This window comes from Marmota marmota, unplaced genomic scaffold (genome assembly GCF_001458135.2).
Source record: "Marmota marmota marmota unplaced genomic scaffold, marMar, whole genome shotgun sequence".
Lineage (NCBI taxonomy): Eukaryota > Metazoa > Chordata > Mammalia > Rodentia > Sciuridae > Marmota > Marmota marmota.
In genome coordinates this window covers 45,448,231-45,464,380 of record NW_026000016.1, presented here as the reverse complement: position 1 = coordinate 45,464,380, position 16,150 = coordinate 45,448,231, and the positions used below count along the sequence as shown (strand labels likewise).

The 16,150-nt window shown below is 43.2% G+C and overlaps 1 protein-coding gene across 12 annotated transcripts in view; it reads right to left on the bottom strand.

The window, feature by feature from the left end:
• Window positions 1-420: 420 nt before the first annotated feature.
• The window catches only part of Nav1 (neuron navigator 1), a 255,035-nt gene continuing 239,305 nt past the window's right edge, over window positions 421-16,150 (bottom strand). For all 12 annotated transcript variants that reach the window (XM_048809666.1, XM_048809663.1, XM_048809662.1 and 9 more), the window contains 8 exons: window positions 15,899-16,058; window positions 15,253-15,488; window positions 14,232-14,386; window positions 14,031-14,102; window positions 13,452-13,648; window positions 12,348-12,466; window positions 8,248-8,445; window positions 421-6,867 (listed from right to left, as the gene is read on the bottom strand). In XM_048809666.1, coding sequence (XP_048665623.1) covers window positions 6,772-6,867; window positions 8,248-8,445; window positions 12,348-12,466; window positions 13,452-13,648; window positions 14,031-14,102; window positions 14,232-14,386; window positions 15,253-15,488; window positions 15,899-16,058 — 1,233 coding nt within the window. In that variant the 3' untranslated portion in view covers window positions 421-6,771. The remainder of the gene's footprint in view (window positions 6,868-8,247; window positions 8,446-12,347; window positions 12,467-13,451; window positions 13,649-14,030; window positions 14,103-14,231; window positions 14,387-15,252; window positions 15,489-15,898; window positions 16,059-16,150) is intronic.

The window sequence follows — 16,150 nt, the reverse complement described above, 5'->3', positions numbered from 1 at the left end:
TTCATAGGGAGAAGATTGCTTCTTGGACCTGAATTCCACAATAGAGAAGAGTTAAGACTTATTTTCCTTCTTACAGTGGCCAGGAGGAGAAACTGAATTTCATTTTTAGAACAGCTTTGTTACCTAAAGGTTAATTCACTTTTACCCCCCCCCCCAAAAAAAAAAATTCAGGGATGTCCAGCAGGTGGTATGTTTTCAAACTTTGTGGCAATGGATGGAGGTCTCAGAGACATCCCCACCTCAACCAAAGGAGTCAAAAGAGATTCCATTTAGGATTTGGGGTTTGGGCATTTCTAGGCAGGTGGGTTTGCCTCTGGGTTTGGCAAATGACCACAACCAGACTTACTTTCCAGATCAAGTAATGGGTCATAAAATAAATGGAGACAGAAATCAGGCAGAGAGGGAGCTGGAGAACCAGTGGACAATACAGGAGATAACTTTATTGAAACGCAAATGGCATTGAACAGATGAATCTTGCTGGGAAGAGACATGCCTGAGGACAGAGGGCCCAGACGAGGGGGACCACCATGGTGAGGGAGGAAGGCCTCTTCAGCTGGCCCAGGCATGAATTTAATTTTTGACCAATTTGTTATTTAAAATGAATTACTGAGGGGACAGCCCAGCTCTCTTCATGATTGTTACCGCAACTATATACAACCATTTCCTTTCCAGATTCAATTTTGCTTTTTCTACATTAGCTATAAAAGGGAGTAGGTTGGAAGAGGCAAGGGTCAAATGAGAGAGGGAAAAAAAAAACCAACAACAGATCAATCAAACACACACACACATACATACATACACACATCCTGGTTTGAGGTTTTGTGCCCAATAAATTAAAAACAAAACAAAAACAAAAAACTGTTGTGAAAATTCCTGCCCACCCTCCACCTGAGGAACACCATGCACTTGAGAAACACAAACTCCATCACAGAGTGCTGCCCCAAACAGGATGGGGTGGGGGTGGGGGGAAGGAAGCTAGAGAATTCATTAAAAAAAAAAAAAAAAGATCTTTTTTTAAAACAAAAGAACATTAGGAAGTGATGGCCCACTGCACAGCAGTAGCCCAGAGATTGGCTGCAACAGGAGCCTGTTCCTTACTTTCTTCCTTCTCAGAAAAATGGCAGGGAAGCAGGGTGACCCCCTCGGAGTTGGCCAGAGGACCCATGGCAGGCTTTCTGGGGGACTAAGGGAGTGATTTTAGTGCAGTTATTTGCCTTCCTTCGGCTTTAGTCCTTCCTCCAAGTGCTGAGTGCCAGGGCACAGGAAACCTAGTCCTATTAGGTTTCTTTGTGCTCCATCCTCAAGCTCTTTCACAGGGTAAAAAATCAACAAATTTGAAACAAAACCAGTTCCAAAAAAACCTCATCTCCCCCATGGCCCCATGAGTCTGTGAACTTTGCAATATATGAAGCTCTTTTCAGACCTTTTTTTTTAAGGATTTTATTCTATTGCCTTGGCTGAGTAGTTCTGTATCCATGACCTGGTGTGGGGAAAGCTTAAGCCCAAGGATTTAGGTGCCCAGCAGAGCACAGAGAAGGGGTCTCCTTGGAATCCTGGAACCCTTAAGTTGTTAGCTGCCTTGGGGAAGAAGGTTCTGACCAGGTTCTCAGACCAGTAGTGCTCTTTGCAACTCAAATAAAGGAGAGGGATGTTCCTGGGAGAACATCTTGTTATGGAAATACAAATTAATTTTTTTTTTCACTTTTCCCATTCTATTACATAATTGGGAAAAGGCTAAGAATAGACACAAATAGTCCACCAGAAGAGCAATCTGGAAGAGACCTCCAACCACTTTCCTCCGTGCAGTTTGCCAAGTAGAAATTTCAGAGGTGACATTTTTCTCTGAAGGTTGCTTTCAACTAGGAAAGCTGCAAACACTCCTCTAACTTCCACCTGGAAGCACACATATTGTTTCCTTTGTTAAATTAAACGTAAGGAAAACCGAAACATAAAGAAGTATGATAAAAGTGATGTTGAAACTAATAGTAACATCTGGATTATAACCTAGGACCTTCTTATTTTTGGTCCTAAAGCCCCTGAAAGTAGGCACTCTGATACTTAGCTTTCCCTTTAAAACAGTCAAATCTCCAAGTTCAGCGTGCATCAGATTCACTGCGGGGTTTCTTCACACGAGTTGCTGGGCTCTACCCCTGGATTTTCTGACTCATTAGGCCCAGGGCAGAGCCTGAGAATTTAATTTCTTATAAGTACCCAGATGCTGCTGCTGATTCTAGTAGTCTGGAACCATCCTTTTGAGAACCATGGTCTTCAGAATTGAAGGACTGAACCAAGAAACTAGGCGTTCACTTTCATAATCACATGATAGAAAATTTTCCAAGTCATAAACATTAAGAAAAATGGTTAAAACATCTGTATCTGCCTTGGTCTCCCTGCAGCTTCTGAATTTAAAGAGGTTTCCTTACTTTAAGGCTATAATTCCATCCAGTTTGTTCTACCTTCTCTAGGATCTGTGGTGGCAGTACTTGCGTCTAGGGCTAGGCTGAGCAGACACGCACACCTGCCCTCTGGGCAGTGAGATAGATCTCTGGAGATTGATTGATGTCATGAATATATAAAACTGATTCAGTTATAAAGGGCAATATCAGGCTTTGGGAACATAGGACAAAAATGTCCTATCATGGAAGTTGGCTTATGGGGTACAGGATTAAGGAAAGAAAAGTATGATGAAGAGCTGCATTTGCCAATGTGAACCACGTTGAATGTGTATGAATGTGTAATTAAACATCTTTCCCTCGCAAACACATTGGAATAAAGAATCCTTAATGTCTCTTTGTAAGCATCACTTTGATCTTGGTTTTGCAGGACTGAGTCCCATTCAGTCAGGCAAATTTCACCTACATGCTGGGTTGCTACACACGGGTACCCTTCCACATAAGGATGTTTGTTACTGCTTCTCTCTTCCCACTCTTTGGAATACTACGGGAAATAGAGTTCAGACCACTAGAAGGCGGTATCCCTCTGAATAGTATGTTTTGGGGATCTAGAACTAACAGATAATATTAGGTGCACTCATACTCTTGCAAACCAGGAAAACCAGAAGGCAAGAAATGAAAAGGAAAAAAAAATCACTATTTGTCTTCAGTCCTTAAGGAGTATGGATGGATTAGTTGGAAGGTTGGTAACTCAAGACCAAAATGTAGTACATCGGTCTCTCCATGGACTTGTAGCCAATTCTTCTTCCCTGCCAGCCTCTACCTTCCCAATGGCTACACTACATGAAGAGCATTGGTATAGGATTTACATGAAGACAGAAATAAGCACCGTAAAGTGGCCACAAAGAATAGAATTCTTAAATATACTCTACGAAGCCTCAGGATAGGACATAGCAACAGCCAACTGCTTGTGTGTGTATGTGAGACACAACACACAAACATACACATGAACACACACACATACACACATACACACACACACACACACACACACACACACCAGGTCCCATATTAGCCTCCAATTTGCTAGTATTTTTTTTTTTAGTGCCTAGGCAGGGACTGAGAAAAAAATATATTGGACACATCTTTATTGGTCTTCCCCATCCAGAAATGAGAGGGACTCTGCCGAGGAACCCCTCTCTGAGTTGTGGCTCTCCCCATAGATTGATGTTAGGTATTGAACCATGTTCTACACTAGCTCGCTTTGGTAAGGGATGAAGTCAGGGGCTGGAGAGGAAGGAAACAGTACAAATTCCAGAATTAGGCCAGATTCTTCCATAGGTGCCTGGGGGTTGAGAATTTAGTTATGGGACCCGGTTTTCTCTTTTGAGGGATCCCAGTAGTCTCAACCAAGAAGCAGGTGTGTAGGTAGGCGAGAACGCTGCGGATTTGCTTCTTGCCGTTCATTCTTGCAGCAGGTCGGGGGAGCTTGGTGTTCTGCTTCAGAGAAGTCTGGATGAGCGTCCCAAGGGGTTATAGCACCATGAGGAGGCCCAACCTTCTTCTACAGTTGCCAAATAACCAGGATTCCTTTGTGAGATGATCAATCCCCACCATGAGGGGCCCAGATGTGCAACTGTAAACAAGGTCCCAGGCTGCAGAGGGAAAGCTGAGGCTTCATTTCCACTTCACAAAGTTGGGAACACACTTTCTGGAGGAAAGTAATTAGACACCTGGGCTAAATGCAGCAGTCAACCAAGAGCAGAGGGTGATGGATCCCAAGAATAGAAATGAAAAGTCAGAGCACGAGAAGCCGCCAGAAAAAAACCTGCTGAAGATCCACACAAAATTCATGGTGGTATCCATGGTTACCAGAGAGACAAGAATCCCTCTGCGGTCTGAGGCAGTTGGAATGGAAGAAGGGGCTCTCCCCTCTCCTTTTTCTCAAGTAGCCAGTAACATCCATGTCAGAAGGCACTGGCTGGGCAGCACCGGAAAGTAGAGTTAAGGGCTCAACCATCAGATTAAGATGGCATTAAAAGTCTAAGCCTTGCCATGGGACTGGAGCTTGGAATAGGGTACACAGAAGAGGCCTAGGTCCAAAGCAAGCCCATCTGGTCTTTCCTTCCTTCTAAGTTGGAACACCCAGCTCTGGGGCCTCATTTTGCGCAGCAGAGACCTTAAGGCAGTGATTTCAGCACCATCCTTGGACAAACAGCTTCTTCCCACCACAGAATTGCATATTTTACAGCCAAGTTGGTTGGGGGATCTTCACAGCTCATGGAATTAGCAGCAATAGCAATAATAGTCTCCAGCACAGAGGACCCTGTCTTCCCTGGGAGCTACCATATGAAAACAGAAGCTTTTCTTGGGGGTGGGGGGTGATAAACTAGACCATTTTGGGAACTAAATGAAAATATTCTGATATGAAGATTCAGATGAATCTACTCCTCGGTTGGGTGGAACAGAGTGATCCAGTATGCCTGTAGAATCTGATAGTCTTGTGCTACTTAGGAATCTGAACAGCAAACTTTTAAACCCAAGCTCACCACATATCCCTGATTGGCAGAGCCCTGAAATTTCAGCCCACTTGGCAGTTCAGCCTGGAATCTGTTCCCTTAGGGCTTTCAGAAGTGGCAGGAAGTAGACTTGCCAACTCCAGACAAGCAAGATTCCATAGTCTTTCAGGTTCCACCTTAGTTGATCCCAGATCTTCTGCCCCCAATGTATTAGACATCTAATCAAAGGCTTCTTAGCTGACTTCTTGGATTTCAGCTACATTTCTTGGGTGATCCTGAAGGTCCAGATACAAGGTAGTATGCATTTAATGGGGGTCAACATTTTCTACTAGACATGAGCTTACGGGCCCAAGTCTTGTCTCTTATTTTTTTAAATCTAGTAACTGGTACACAGTTAAGTACTCAGTGTCAACCGAAGGAACATAGACCAGCAGACCTTCAGGACATCAGGAAAAGAGCAACTTCTTGCAAGATGTGGGATCTCCCCGGAAGGCAGATATTGGCCACCAAATCAAGCTCCTTGAACCTACAATTCTGATTTGGAGTGTCTCACGTGGCTGTTCAGTCTCTTGCAAGTGAATATTCACCTGTCAAGAACAAATAGTAAGGGCTGGCTGGGGAATTTTGATTCAGTCAGGTGAAATGGCTACCATTAAATAGTGCAGTGAGAGGGACAAGCAAGCCACAAGATAGAAGAGTCTCTCCAATTTCTTGGTTTTCCTCCAGTCTACAATGAAGCTCAAAGTTGCCAATTGAGCTCCTGGCCAGAACGTGTGCTTTTTGCGAAAGGGAAGTTAAAGGAACTGGGTTCCTCTTCTCCCACTACTGCTGATCCAATGCTTCACGTCTTATATAGGCCCTAAGGATGCCACATAGAGTGGCATGACAGGTGTTTAGCTGGTACCAATTAGATGGCATCAGATTCTCCAAAGAAAATCCACTTGGAAAAGCCAAACTAACCCCTCAAAAAGCAACCCAGTATCTCATGGACATGTGAAGAAGTGGGGAAGCAGGGGAGGAAAATAAATAGGCAGATGGTAGGGGGAAAAAATCAATGCAAAATAAAAAAATAAAAAATTAAAAAGTAGGGTTTATTGACTCTCATGCATGTTAAATTAGAGGGTAGAAAGACAGAGCTAGGAGTCTTTCTCTGAAGGCTGTAATGTTATTTTTGTGGTTTGGCGACTTCTTAGATTGGCAGGCATCTTGTCAACACCCCCTGTTATCCAGAAGGCAAGAGCTGGCAGTTTTCTTTCTTGCTTGGCAACTGGGTCCGCTCTCTCCAGATTCATCTTTTCCATTGCTTTTTACCTTTTACAGGTTGATTTACACATTGTTTAAACCACATGCTTCTTTTCTGGGCTCCGGCCAGATCTCTGGGGGAAGAGTTGTTGGCAGTGGTGATGGAGTTGGGAAGGGTCTGCAAGAAAGTCTGCGGAGCGTCCTGCCTCCCTCAGGCCTCCCCACCTGCGACTGTCTCAGAGTTGTTTGTGAGAATCAGGAGCTGCTGCAGAGTTTTTTGATGTCTTCTGAACCCTTTTTCCCAGAAAGCCCAGGAATTTATAATTGAAATAAGAAATCAAGGAAAAGACCCAGAATCATCTTTTCCCCAAAATGGTGAGAGGAGGCCAGTAAATGTATTTAGGGGACACAAGTTCCCAAACTCCACCCCACCAATCCCTAGTAGGAAGTTCTCCAAGGTGCAGCACCAAGAACCTGCCCCTCTTCTTATCCTCCTCCTCCCTCCTGTTCTCCTCCTCGGCTGGAGAGCTAGCGCTCTGAAAGAAGAGGGGAGAGGAGGAGCTAAGGAAGCTGATGCCAGCCTTCTGTAGTCCGGGGTGACAGTGACTACTGGGACCTCAGAGTGTTGCCTGGAGGTTGGGGTCCAGAATCGTCTCTCGATCTGGAGATTCAATGTAGTTGGCAGCTTCTTGAAGTTTCAGCAGCATGGCCATCTAAAGAGGGGCAAAGGGATAGACTAATGAGAGTAGGAAGGCTGGGTCCTGCCTGCAGAAGGGAAACAGGAAAAACCTTGATCATAAGTTTGATTCTTGGTTTGGAAATGATTAAGAGCTTGGAGTTAAGAGGTTATTTATGAAAAGCATGATGATCGCTTCAACACTGTTTGTAAATACATGCAAGGACGCGGTCACCTGGGGGTATCTCCGTTATACAGGGTGCCGTGTGTGATGTGTAGGGGAACCACCTCTGCCTGCATCGTAAGTGCCCTTCAGGGGAGGGCAGAAGAACCACACATCCCACCAATACTGGGGAGAACATGAGAAGTGTCATAAGAACACTTTTGTCTCTAACAATTCCCATTCCAGGAGATCATAACCCGGCAGCGAGGCTCCATGTTATATGAATCTGTTTCTCCCCAGCTAACAAACCCTATGTCTGGTCTAAACACCTCAGGGTTTTCATCTCCTTTTCTTTATCTTCATCTGTTTTTGACAAGGTCATAATTTAAATAAAAATGCATTTGACTCAACTGGAAGACTTCCTACTTGAGAGGTAAAACTGCAAGGCCATTGGATTTGTGCAAGTTTTTCTTTTTGCACTGGGGATTGAACCCAGGGGCGTTTAACCACTGAGCCATATCCCCAACCCTTTTTTTGTATTTTATTTAGAAACAAGTTCTTGCTGAGTTGCTAAGGTCTGCTGAGGCTGGCTTTGGACCTGTGATGCTCCTGCCTCAGCCTCCAGAGTTGCTAGGATTACAGGCATATGCCACCGTGCCCAGCTAAATATGTTAAATTTTAATATAACCTGCTGAATGTCCTCTGGAATAGTTTTACCAATGAACACTCCCATGCAGAGTATGAAGTCCATGCTTCCACACATTAATTTTGCCAATGTGAAACACTATACCCTTGTTTGAATTTGCCTTTCCTCATTAGAGTCTGAGGCTCTAGATATGTCTGCCCAGTTTGTCATGCATCTCAGCCCGATTTCTACAGGGGTTGCATGAAATCCATTTAGCTGAAGCAGTCCTCAGGATTGTAGCAGAAGAAAGGTAGAAGTAGAGAGTGCTAATGTGTCATATTGCTCTACTTCTTTGGTTGGTATTTCTACATGGAATCTGCCTGAAAGTTGGGTCTTTGCTTGAATGCATCTTGCTGGGATGTATTATTAATTAGTTTCAGCAAGGCTGTAAGCATGCAATCTCTAACTCAAGATTCTGTACTCAGAGCTCTGTACTGGCTACATTCTGGTCCTGGACTTGTTGAAACTTTTCAATTCCTTTAGCCTCCACCTCTGAATATGCATGAAGACTGTGGAAAAATTCCATCCATCAGTACTTTTATTTTCACCTTAGTGTGGCTTATACTTACCAGAGGGTCCGAATCTAGAGAATTTGGAGTGCTGTCTTTGACTGTTCTGTCTTCTGGAGGTGAGGCAATGCTGTGAGGGCCCACAGTGGGTGGAGGCAGGTGGTACAACTTTGATTGGTCTTGTTGGGCTGATGGCCAGGGAAGAGTATCCCGGACCCACTCCACTGGGTCCTCCCAAGCAGCTTTCTGTCCATGAACCTGGAGAGGAGAAATTAATGGGAGGGGAATCCACACATTAGAGGCTTGTTTGTGCACTCTCTTATAGTTCCTGCAGAAAATCACATTCCTTCAAAACATGCGCTTCCTCAAATGTAAAGATTTAAGGCTCTGGCCAGGTGCAGTGACACACACTTATAATCCCACCAATTTGGGAGGCTGAGGCAGGAGGAATGCAAATTTAAGCCAATTTGGGCAACTTAGCAAGATCCTTTCTCAAAATAAAAAGGACTGAGGATGTAGCTCAGTGGGAGATCTCCCACAGTTTGCTCCATCACCACCACCAGAACAAAATTTGAGGCTCTTATTCCTGTGGAATTTTCCTGAGCTTCCCAACGAGGAAGATGTTTGTATAAACTGATATAAATCATTCTGATAATACAACAAACTGTAGTAAAGCTGTAAAAAAAATCTTTCTTTAATTTTACTCCTTAAATTGACAAACAAAAATTACATCTATTTCATATGCCTGTAATCCCAGCAGCTCGGGAGGCGGAGGCAGGAGGATCGTGAGTTCAAAGCCAGCCTCAGCAACTTAGAGAGGCCCTAAGCAACTCAGCCAGACCCTGTCTCAAAATAAAATTTAAAAAAAGGGCTGGGGATGTGGCTCAGTGGTTACTGCCACTAGGTTCAATCCCTGGAACCAAAACAAACAAACAAACGCCCAAAAGAAAACCCATATGTTTGTGGAAATATGCATAAATTGTCGAGTAGCTAAATTGAACTAAATTAATATATGCATGTGAGATCCCCTACTTTTTTGTGTGTGGCGGGAACACAAGTCTATTCTCTTTTCAAGTATATAATACATTGTTATTAATCACAGTTAACATATTATACTCTTTTACTTAATTTTCCTGTAGAATTGAAATTTTGTGTCCTTCGACTAACACAGCCCCAACTCCCACCTCCCCAGTCTCTGGTAACCCCCATTCTACTCTCTTTGAGTTCAACTTTTTGGGATTTCACATAAGATTGAGATCATGGGTTCTTTCTTTTCTGGACCCTGCTTGTTTCACTTCAGATCATGTCCCTCAGGTTCCTCCATGTCTTTGCAAATGACAGGACTCCTTTCTTTTTTAAGTAGGAATGGCTTTCTATTATGTATATATAAATACAACACTTTCTTTGTTCATCTGTTTATGGATCCAAAGGTGCACTGAAACATAATATAATACAAATTTTTTTATGACCCTGTAATTTTGCTTTACAAGTAGGAAATTATACATTACTCATGATACCTTTAATTTTTTTAACTTTCTTGAAAACAGACATTATCTATGTGAAAATGTTTTTATTTTTTATTGATGCATAATATTTATACATAATAGTAGAATCTGTTGTTACATGTTTGTACGTACACACGATATAACAATATAATTGGATCCCAGGACCTCTCCTATCCCTCCCCTCCCTACTTCCCTGGTCTCCTTCCTCTATTCTACTGGGCTCCCTTCTATTTTCATGAGACCTTCCCCCCCACCCACCAACACACAAACCTTTTCCCCCTTTTTTCTCTCTAGCTTCCACATGTGAGAGAAAACATATGGCTCTTCACTTTCTGTTTGCTTTATTTCACTTAACATAATGCTCTCAAGTTCTATTTTCCTGCAAATGATATTTCATTCTTCTTTAGAATTATTATTTTTATTACAGGTGTGAGCCATCATGCCCAGCTCTAGATTTAGGGTTTTTTTTTTTTTTGTTTTGCTTTTTAGGCTACTGTGAATGGAACAGTTTTCCTGATTTCTTTTTCAGCAAATTTATTATTGGTGTATAGGAAAGCTATTGATTTTTGTACTATGAGTTTGTATCCTGCAGTGCTGTTACTTTGCTGTGTTTGTTTCTTAGTTCTAGCAGTCTTCTGGTGGAGCTTTTTGGATCCTCTAAGTATAGGATCATATAATCTGCAAACAGTGATAATTTGACTTCTTCCTTTCTTTCTTTTTTTTTTTTTTCCAGTACAGGGGACTAAACTCAGGGGTCTTTAACCTAAGCTGCATCCTCAGCCATTTTTATTTTTTGAGATAGCGTCTCACTGAGCCTAGGCCTAGGCAAACCTCAAATTTATGATCATCCTGCCTCAGCCTCCCAAACAGCTGGGAATACACCTGTCTTCCTTTCCTATTTGTATCCCTTTAATTTCCTTCTCTTGCCTAATTGTTCTGCGTAAAATTTCAAGAACTATGTTGTATTCAACATAGTTGGTGAAAGCAGACACACTTCTGCTTTTAGAGGAACTGCATTCAGGTTTTTCCCATTCACTATGATGTTGGCTTTGTGTTTGTTTCATATATATATATATATATATACATATGAAGTTAAGGTAAGTTCCTTCTTCCCCTAGTTTCCTCAGTGTTTTTATCATGGTGCTGAATTTTGTCAAAGGTATTCTCCGTATCTTAGTGAGCCCTATCTCAAAATTTCTCTGTATTCAGCTATAAAAGAATAAAATCCTGACATTTGCAAAAATATGGATGGAACTGGAGATCATTATGTTAAGTGAAATAAACCAGACACAAAAAGACAAGTACTGCATTTATATCAATAAAAAAGTCAACCTTACATAGATGTTGAGAGTAGAATGGTAGTTACCAGAGGTAGGGGAGAGAAGAAGGGACAAAGATGGGGAAAGGTTGATCACGGGGTACTCAGTTGTAGTTAGTTAGAAGTTAGAGAAGTTCTGGTGTGCTACTGCATAGTAGGGTAACTATAGATAACAATAATGTAAATTTCAAAAAGCAAGAAAAAGGATTTTAAGTGCAAGAGGATGTATTACTTACCAAAGAAATGATAAATGTTTGAGGAGGTAGGTATGTTTAATATGATTTAAACATTACACGATGTACACATGTATTGAATCATCACATGGTACTCCATTAATTTGTATTTTGTGTTTTTAATTCATCACTTTAAAATAAATCTAAGGCTGGGTGGCACCCTTCTGTAATCCCAGCGACTTGGGAGGCTGAGACAGGAGGATTGAGTTTGGAACCCTGTCTCTAAATAAAAAAAATACAAAATAGGGTGGGAGATGTGGCTTGGTGGTCGAGTGCCCCTGAATTCAATCTCTGGTATTTCCTCCATCAAAAAATCAAAATAAAATAAAAATAAATCTAAGCTGGGCGCAGTGGTGGATGCCTGTAATCTCAGCAGCTCCGGAGGCTGAGGCAGGAGGATCATGAGTTCAAAGCCAATCTCAGCAAAAGCAAGATGCTAAGCAACTCAGTGAGACCCTGTCTCTAAATAAAATACAAAATAGGGCTGGAATGTGGCTCAGTGGTCGAGTGCCCCTGAGTTCAATCCTTATTATTATTATAAATAAATAAATTTAATAATAAAAAATAAAATGACTCATTATTATTATAAATAAATAAATCTAATAATAAAAAATAAAATGACTCCTTTCTTATACAAAGTTTTTTGACTTAAAAATCTTTTTACCTATTTTGTTGGTCTTCAAAACAAGGTAGAGCAGAATTTATCTCTCTCTTTCTTTTTATACATGAGGACATTTAAAAAGGTTAAGTAACTTTGGTCAATGTACCATACTGATTAGTAGTTAGTAAATAGCTAAGGCAATAATAGAGCTTTACTTAATTCCCAGCTCAATTACTTTTCTATTGCTCTGCCTTCTACAAAGTGGTGTGAACTGGGCTTAGAGCCAGAGGCCTAGGATTAGAGAGAGAGCCTTAGAGGCAGTGGCCATTGAGTCATCTGCCAAATGGAAAGCAGCTTAGTCTACACAGACCTTGCTCTATCTTTTTAAAGAGAACCTAACTAATCCCAATAGTTCCACGCTAAATATTGAAGAAATGTTTCTCCTTTACTAGGTGGGACAGCCTGATGGTGGAGTTTGAGAGGAATCAGAGGGTGGGGCTTACCTTGATCCCATCTTTGGCTCCCTCCTGCAGATAGGGAATGATGGAGTTGTTCCACAAGTCAATGAACCAGGTCCGGAAGTCCTCAATGCCAATGGGACAGGACAGGAAGAAGCACGGGCCTAGGGAAAAAATGAGATCATGCAGATGGCTGAGATACCTACACCTCCCCAGTCTTATGCCTCCTTTATCTGTTAGTACCAAGCAGAGGGGGCTGACATCCAGACTATCAAAGGAAATTTAGAGTTATCATGACCGGTAGGCACTGAGTGCCTGGGGGACAGTCTCATAAATCATGCCTCACAATGTAGAAGGGAGACAGGGAACAAGAGGAGCTTCTCAATTCCCTCCTAAATATATTTTCCCTCCTTAATTGTGGGGAAAGATGAGGGAGGAGTTAGTTTTGTTTATCCAAAGCCTTGCACATCCTCAGTAAGTGGTCTACCATTGAGCTATACCCCATCCCTTTTATTTTATTTTAACTTATTTGAATCAGGGGTCATGCTGTGTTGTCCAAGCTGGCCTTGAACTCATGAGCTCATGCAATTTTCCCATTTCAGCCTCCCAAGGAACTGAGACAATATGCTGCCAAGTATGGCTTGGGTTAGCTTTCTGATGGTTGAAGTGATTTACTCAATTCATGGTGCTGACTGCATTGGAAAGTCCTAAGTATTTAACCCATTGCATACTATCATCCCAGATACGGGTCAAAGACTTAAACTGAGCAACAAATATACCACTTATGGTAATTTTTGAAAAGAAATACTGTTTTTTAGAGTTGTATTCTCTTGGGAAATGTAATAAGTGAATGATTAGAATGGCTAAAAAAATATTTACATGTTTCCATATATATATGTAAAGGCTCTATGAGTTGTAGAATATGGTTTCCAATCAAATTTAATGTACCTATGTTAATTTTGTTGAAATATTTACAGAATTGAAAACTTGGGACTCATGGTTTAATGATTAAGTGGTTCTAAGTCTGCAGCCACAAGGCTTACAACTCCTTTGCAGAATGAAGACTCCAGAAAGCAAAGGGAGCACCCGCCTGTGGTGCGCTCTAAGAGGGAAGCTGTCTCTTGCCCCAGGGGAGCTGGAGTCCAGTACCGATGAGGAAGTCTGAGGTGCTGTGCTTCTCCAGGAAGGTGTGGAGGTGATACCACAGCTTAGGCACCCAGTCCAGCACCCGAAGCAGCTCTTCCTTGTTGGCGTTGATGTCACTGTCTGACTCTACCAACTTCCTCCGCAGGTAACGCACCAGGAAGCCATTGGCTGGCTCTACATTGTTGGAGAAGGTCAGCATCCTGTCACCAGGAATGGGGAGAGTGGGGTCAGAGTGGCAATGGGGACACCGAGGATTCAACCCCTCCTGCAGAGCTGTTCTCAAATCAGTGACCCTCTTCAAATAACCACCTGACCTCTCTGATCTGGATCAGGGTGGAAAGGCAGAGAATCCTAATACAGCAGCCTATCAGAGTCCCTCCTAGTTTTGCTATCCTTTCATCTCCTTAAAGGTCCCGCTCTGCCTTGTAGCTAACATGCAAATATATCTATTTTCTCTGCCCAGCCTGAAAGGCTCTGGCTACTTCTCTTTCCTTCTGGTACTTAGTGCCCCTCTGCTCTCAGAGCCCAGTGTGTAGGCTCTTGGGTAGGGTTAGAAGGTTCTTCCAGTGCCAAGGTTCTTACCTGAAACTCAAGTGCAAGCCATGGTTGGGTGTCATTTTTACAGGCTGATTGGTGGTACCTATAATATAGGGACTGGGGAAAGAAAGGGTTAAAAGAGTCACTTAGATCTGTCTTAACACATGTACACACAATGGAAAGCTCATAGGTTGGTCTGGACTGGACCTCCTCTTCCCCTTGTGATGAGTCCCCACCCCAGCTTACCATTTGTGATACTTGCAGGTGAGAGCCCCATTGACCAGCTCACTGATAGAGCCCGCTTCACTCAGGTCATCCAGTAGGATCACCAAGGGCACATCTCCAATTCCTGTTTCTCGATCTATCTGGTTGGCTAGGTTGGAGAGGTACAGTTGCAGATCCTGGAATCAAAGAAAATCGTGGGTTAACACTCAGGAGTTGGCACCCAGATTCGCACTGGAAGGAATTTTGGAGAAGCTCTGCTAGTTCTGGATTTCCTTGGGGCCTTTGGCTCCTGTTTGATGCACTTACACATTTGATTTCAGAACCAGATTTACCACAGACTGATAAACAGTGCTCCCAGAGGCTCTCAAGCAACCATCTTAAGCAGTTGCCTCTAAATCCCCAAAAGGTGGAGAATACATTTTGTTCTCTAAGTGGCTTTTCCCCGGGTTGGTATCACCAACTACCGTTAATGGATGTGCCTCCCCACAACAGCAGAGAGCTAAGATTTGAATTAACTCCAAAGAATTAGAGTGGGCACAAAAGACATTACTGAGGAGGGGGGGGGCACAATATATAATATTTAATTCTGCATGCTTCCTCCCAGAGAGCCCAAGGTCAGAGAGGAATACAGGTCAGAGAGGAATACAGAAAAGGAAGAAGAGGGAAGAAAATAAGAGAAGGGATGGAACTAACAGAGTTGGCAGAGAGTGAGGTAGAGCTGAGGAGTCAGTTTCATCAACGATCAACTAAAGGGAAGGCAGCTTACCAGATCAAGTGTGGAGAAAGAACTATGGACAAAAGAAGAAGAGATGGAGGTAGAAGAAGTCAAGGACAAAAGTCTGGAAAGAAATTGGGGGGCAGGGGAAAGAGAAGGCCAGAAAAGAAAGGAGGTAGGGAAGGAAGGAAAAGAATACCGAAGAAAGGGAAAATATTATGGCAGGTGGGGACGGAAGGAAAAGGGGGCTAGAAAGGAACCCAGGGAAGGTCCTGGGGAGACTGGGGTCTGAAGGAAGGCTGGCAGGGGATCTTGGGGGGCAGCCACCTTGCAAGACTGCTGGTGCATGTTGAAGGTGCTGACGATGCCCTCGGTGACCTCGCGGCCAGAGCGCTCCACTAAGTATTCAGCCAAGCGATTGGTCAGGTAGGTCTTGCCAGTGCCGCTGGGGCCCGAGAGCACGAGGCGCCGGTGCTTGAGCAGGAGGCTAATGTAGTGCTGCATCATCGGTTTGGGGATCAGCGTCTCAAACACCAGGCTGTCCACACACTTCTCCTTTAGACCTGAACCCCACCACGGAAAGCGTGAGTCTGGAACGTGGCCCTGAAGAGGGCAAGGGACCCCAAAGAGCTTTCTTTTCTTTATTTAGGAGCCCACTGAAGACACTCAGAGCCTTGTGTCCCAGTTCCATAGGAATCCCCTTGCCCCTAATTCTGAAAACTTGGCCCTCATTTCTAGGGACATACTCTGAGCTGGAGTTGAGTGGGCAGAGCAAGAAGCCCAGGCTTGGTTAAAAAATGTTCCTGGGAACAGAAGTTAGAACTTATCTTTATCTTACTTATTTTTTTCTACCTCTCATTACTCAAGCACCTTCAAGTTATAGCTTCTCAATAAATCCTTGCTGAACAAATGCATGATGGTCCCCTCTCTGCCTCGATGCCACACCACCTTACCCCAAGAGATGAAGACTGACCTTTGAGGGAGACCGAAATGTTATTGACACCTCGACGGCAAGGAGGCATCTCTGGGGGTTCAGCATCCAACACTCGTTTCACGTGGCTGAGGCTGTAGCCGTGGATCGACTCAGTGCTTAGTCCCAGGGTGGAGGCTGGGTCCATTTTAGAAATGTAGTCCTGAGAAAAGAGAGGGGAGAACAAGAAGGAGATGGTGAGGGACACTGCAAAGATGCAATGCAGTTGACAAAGCCACAAGGAAGAATAAATAT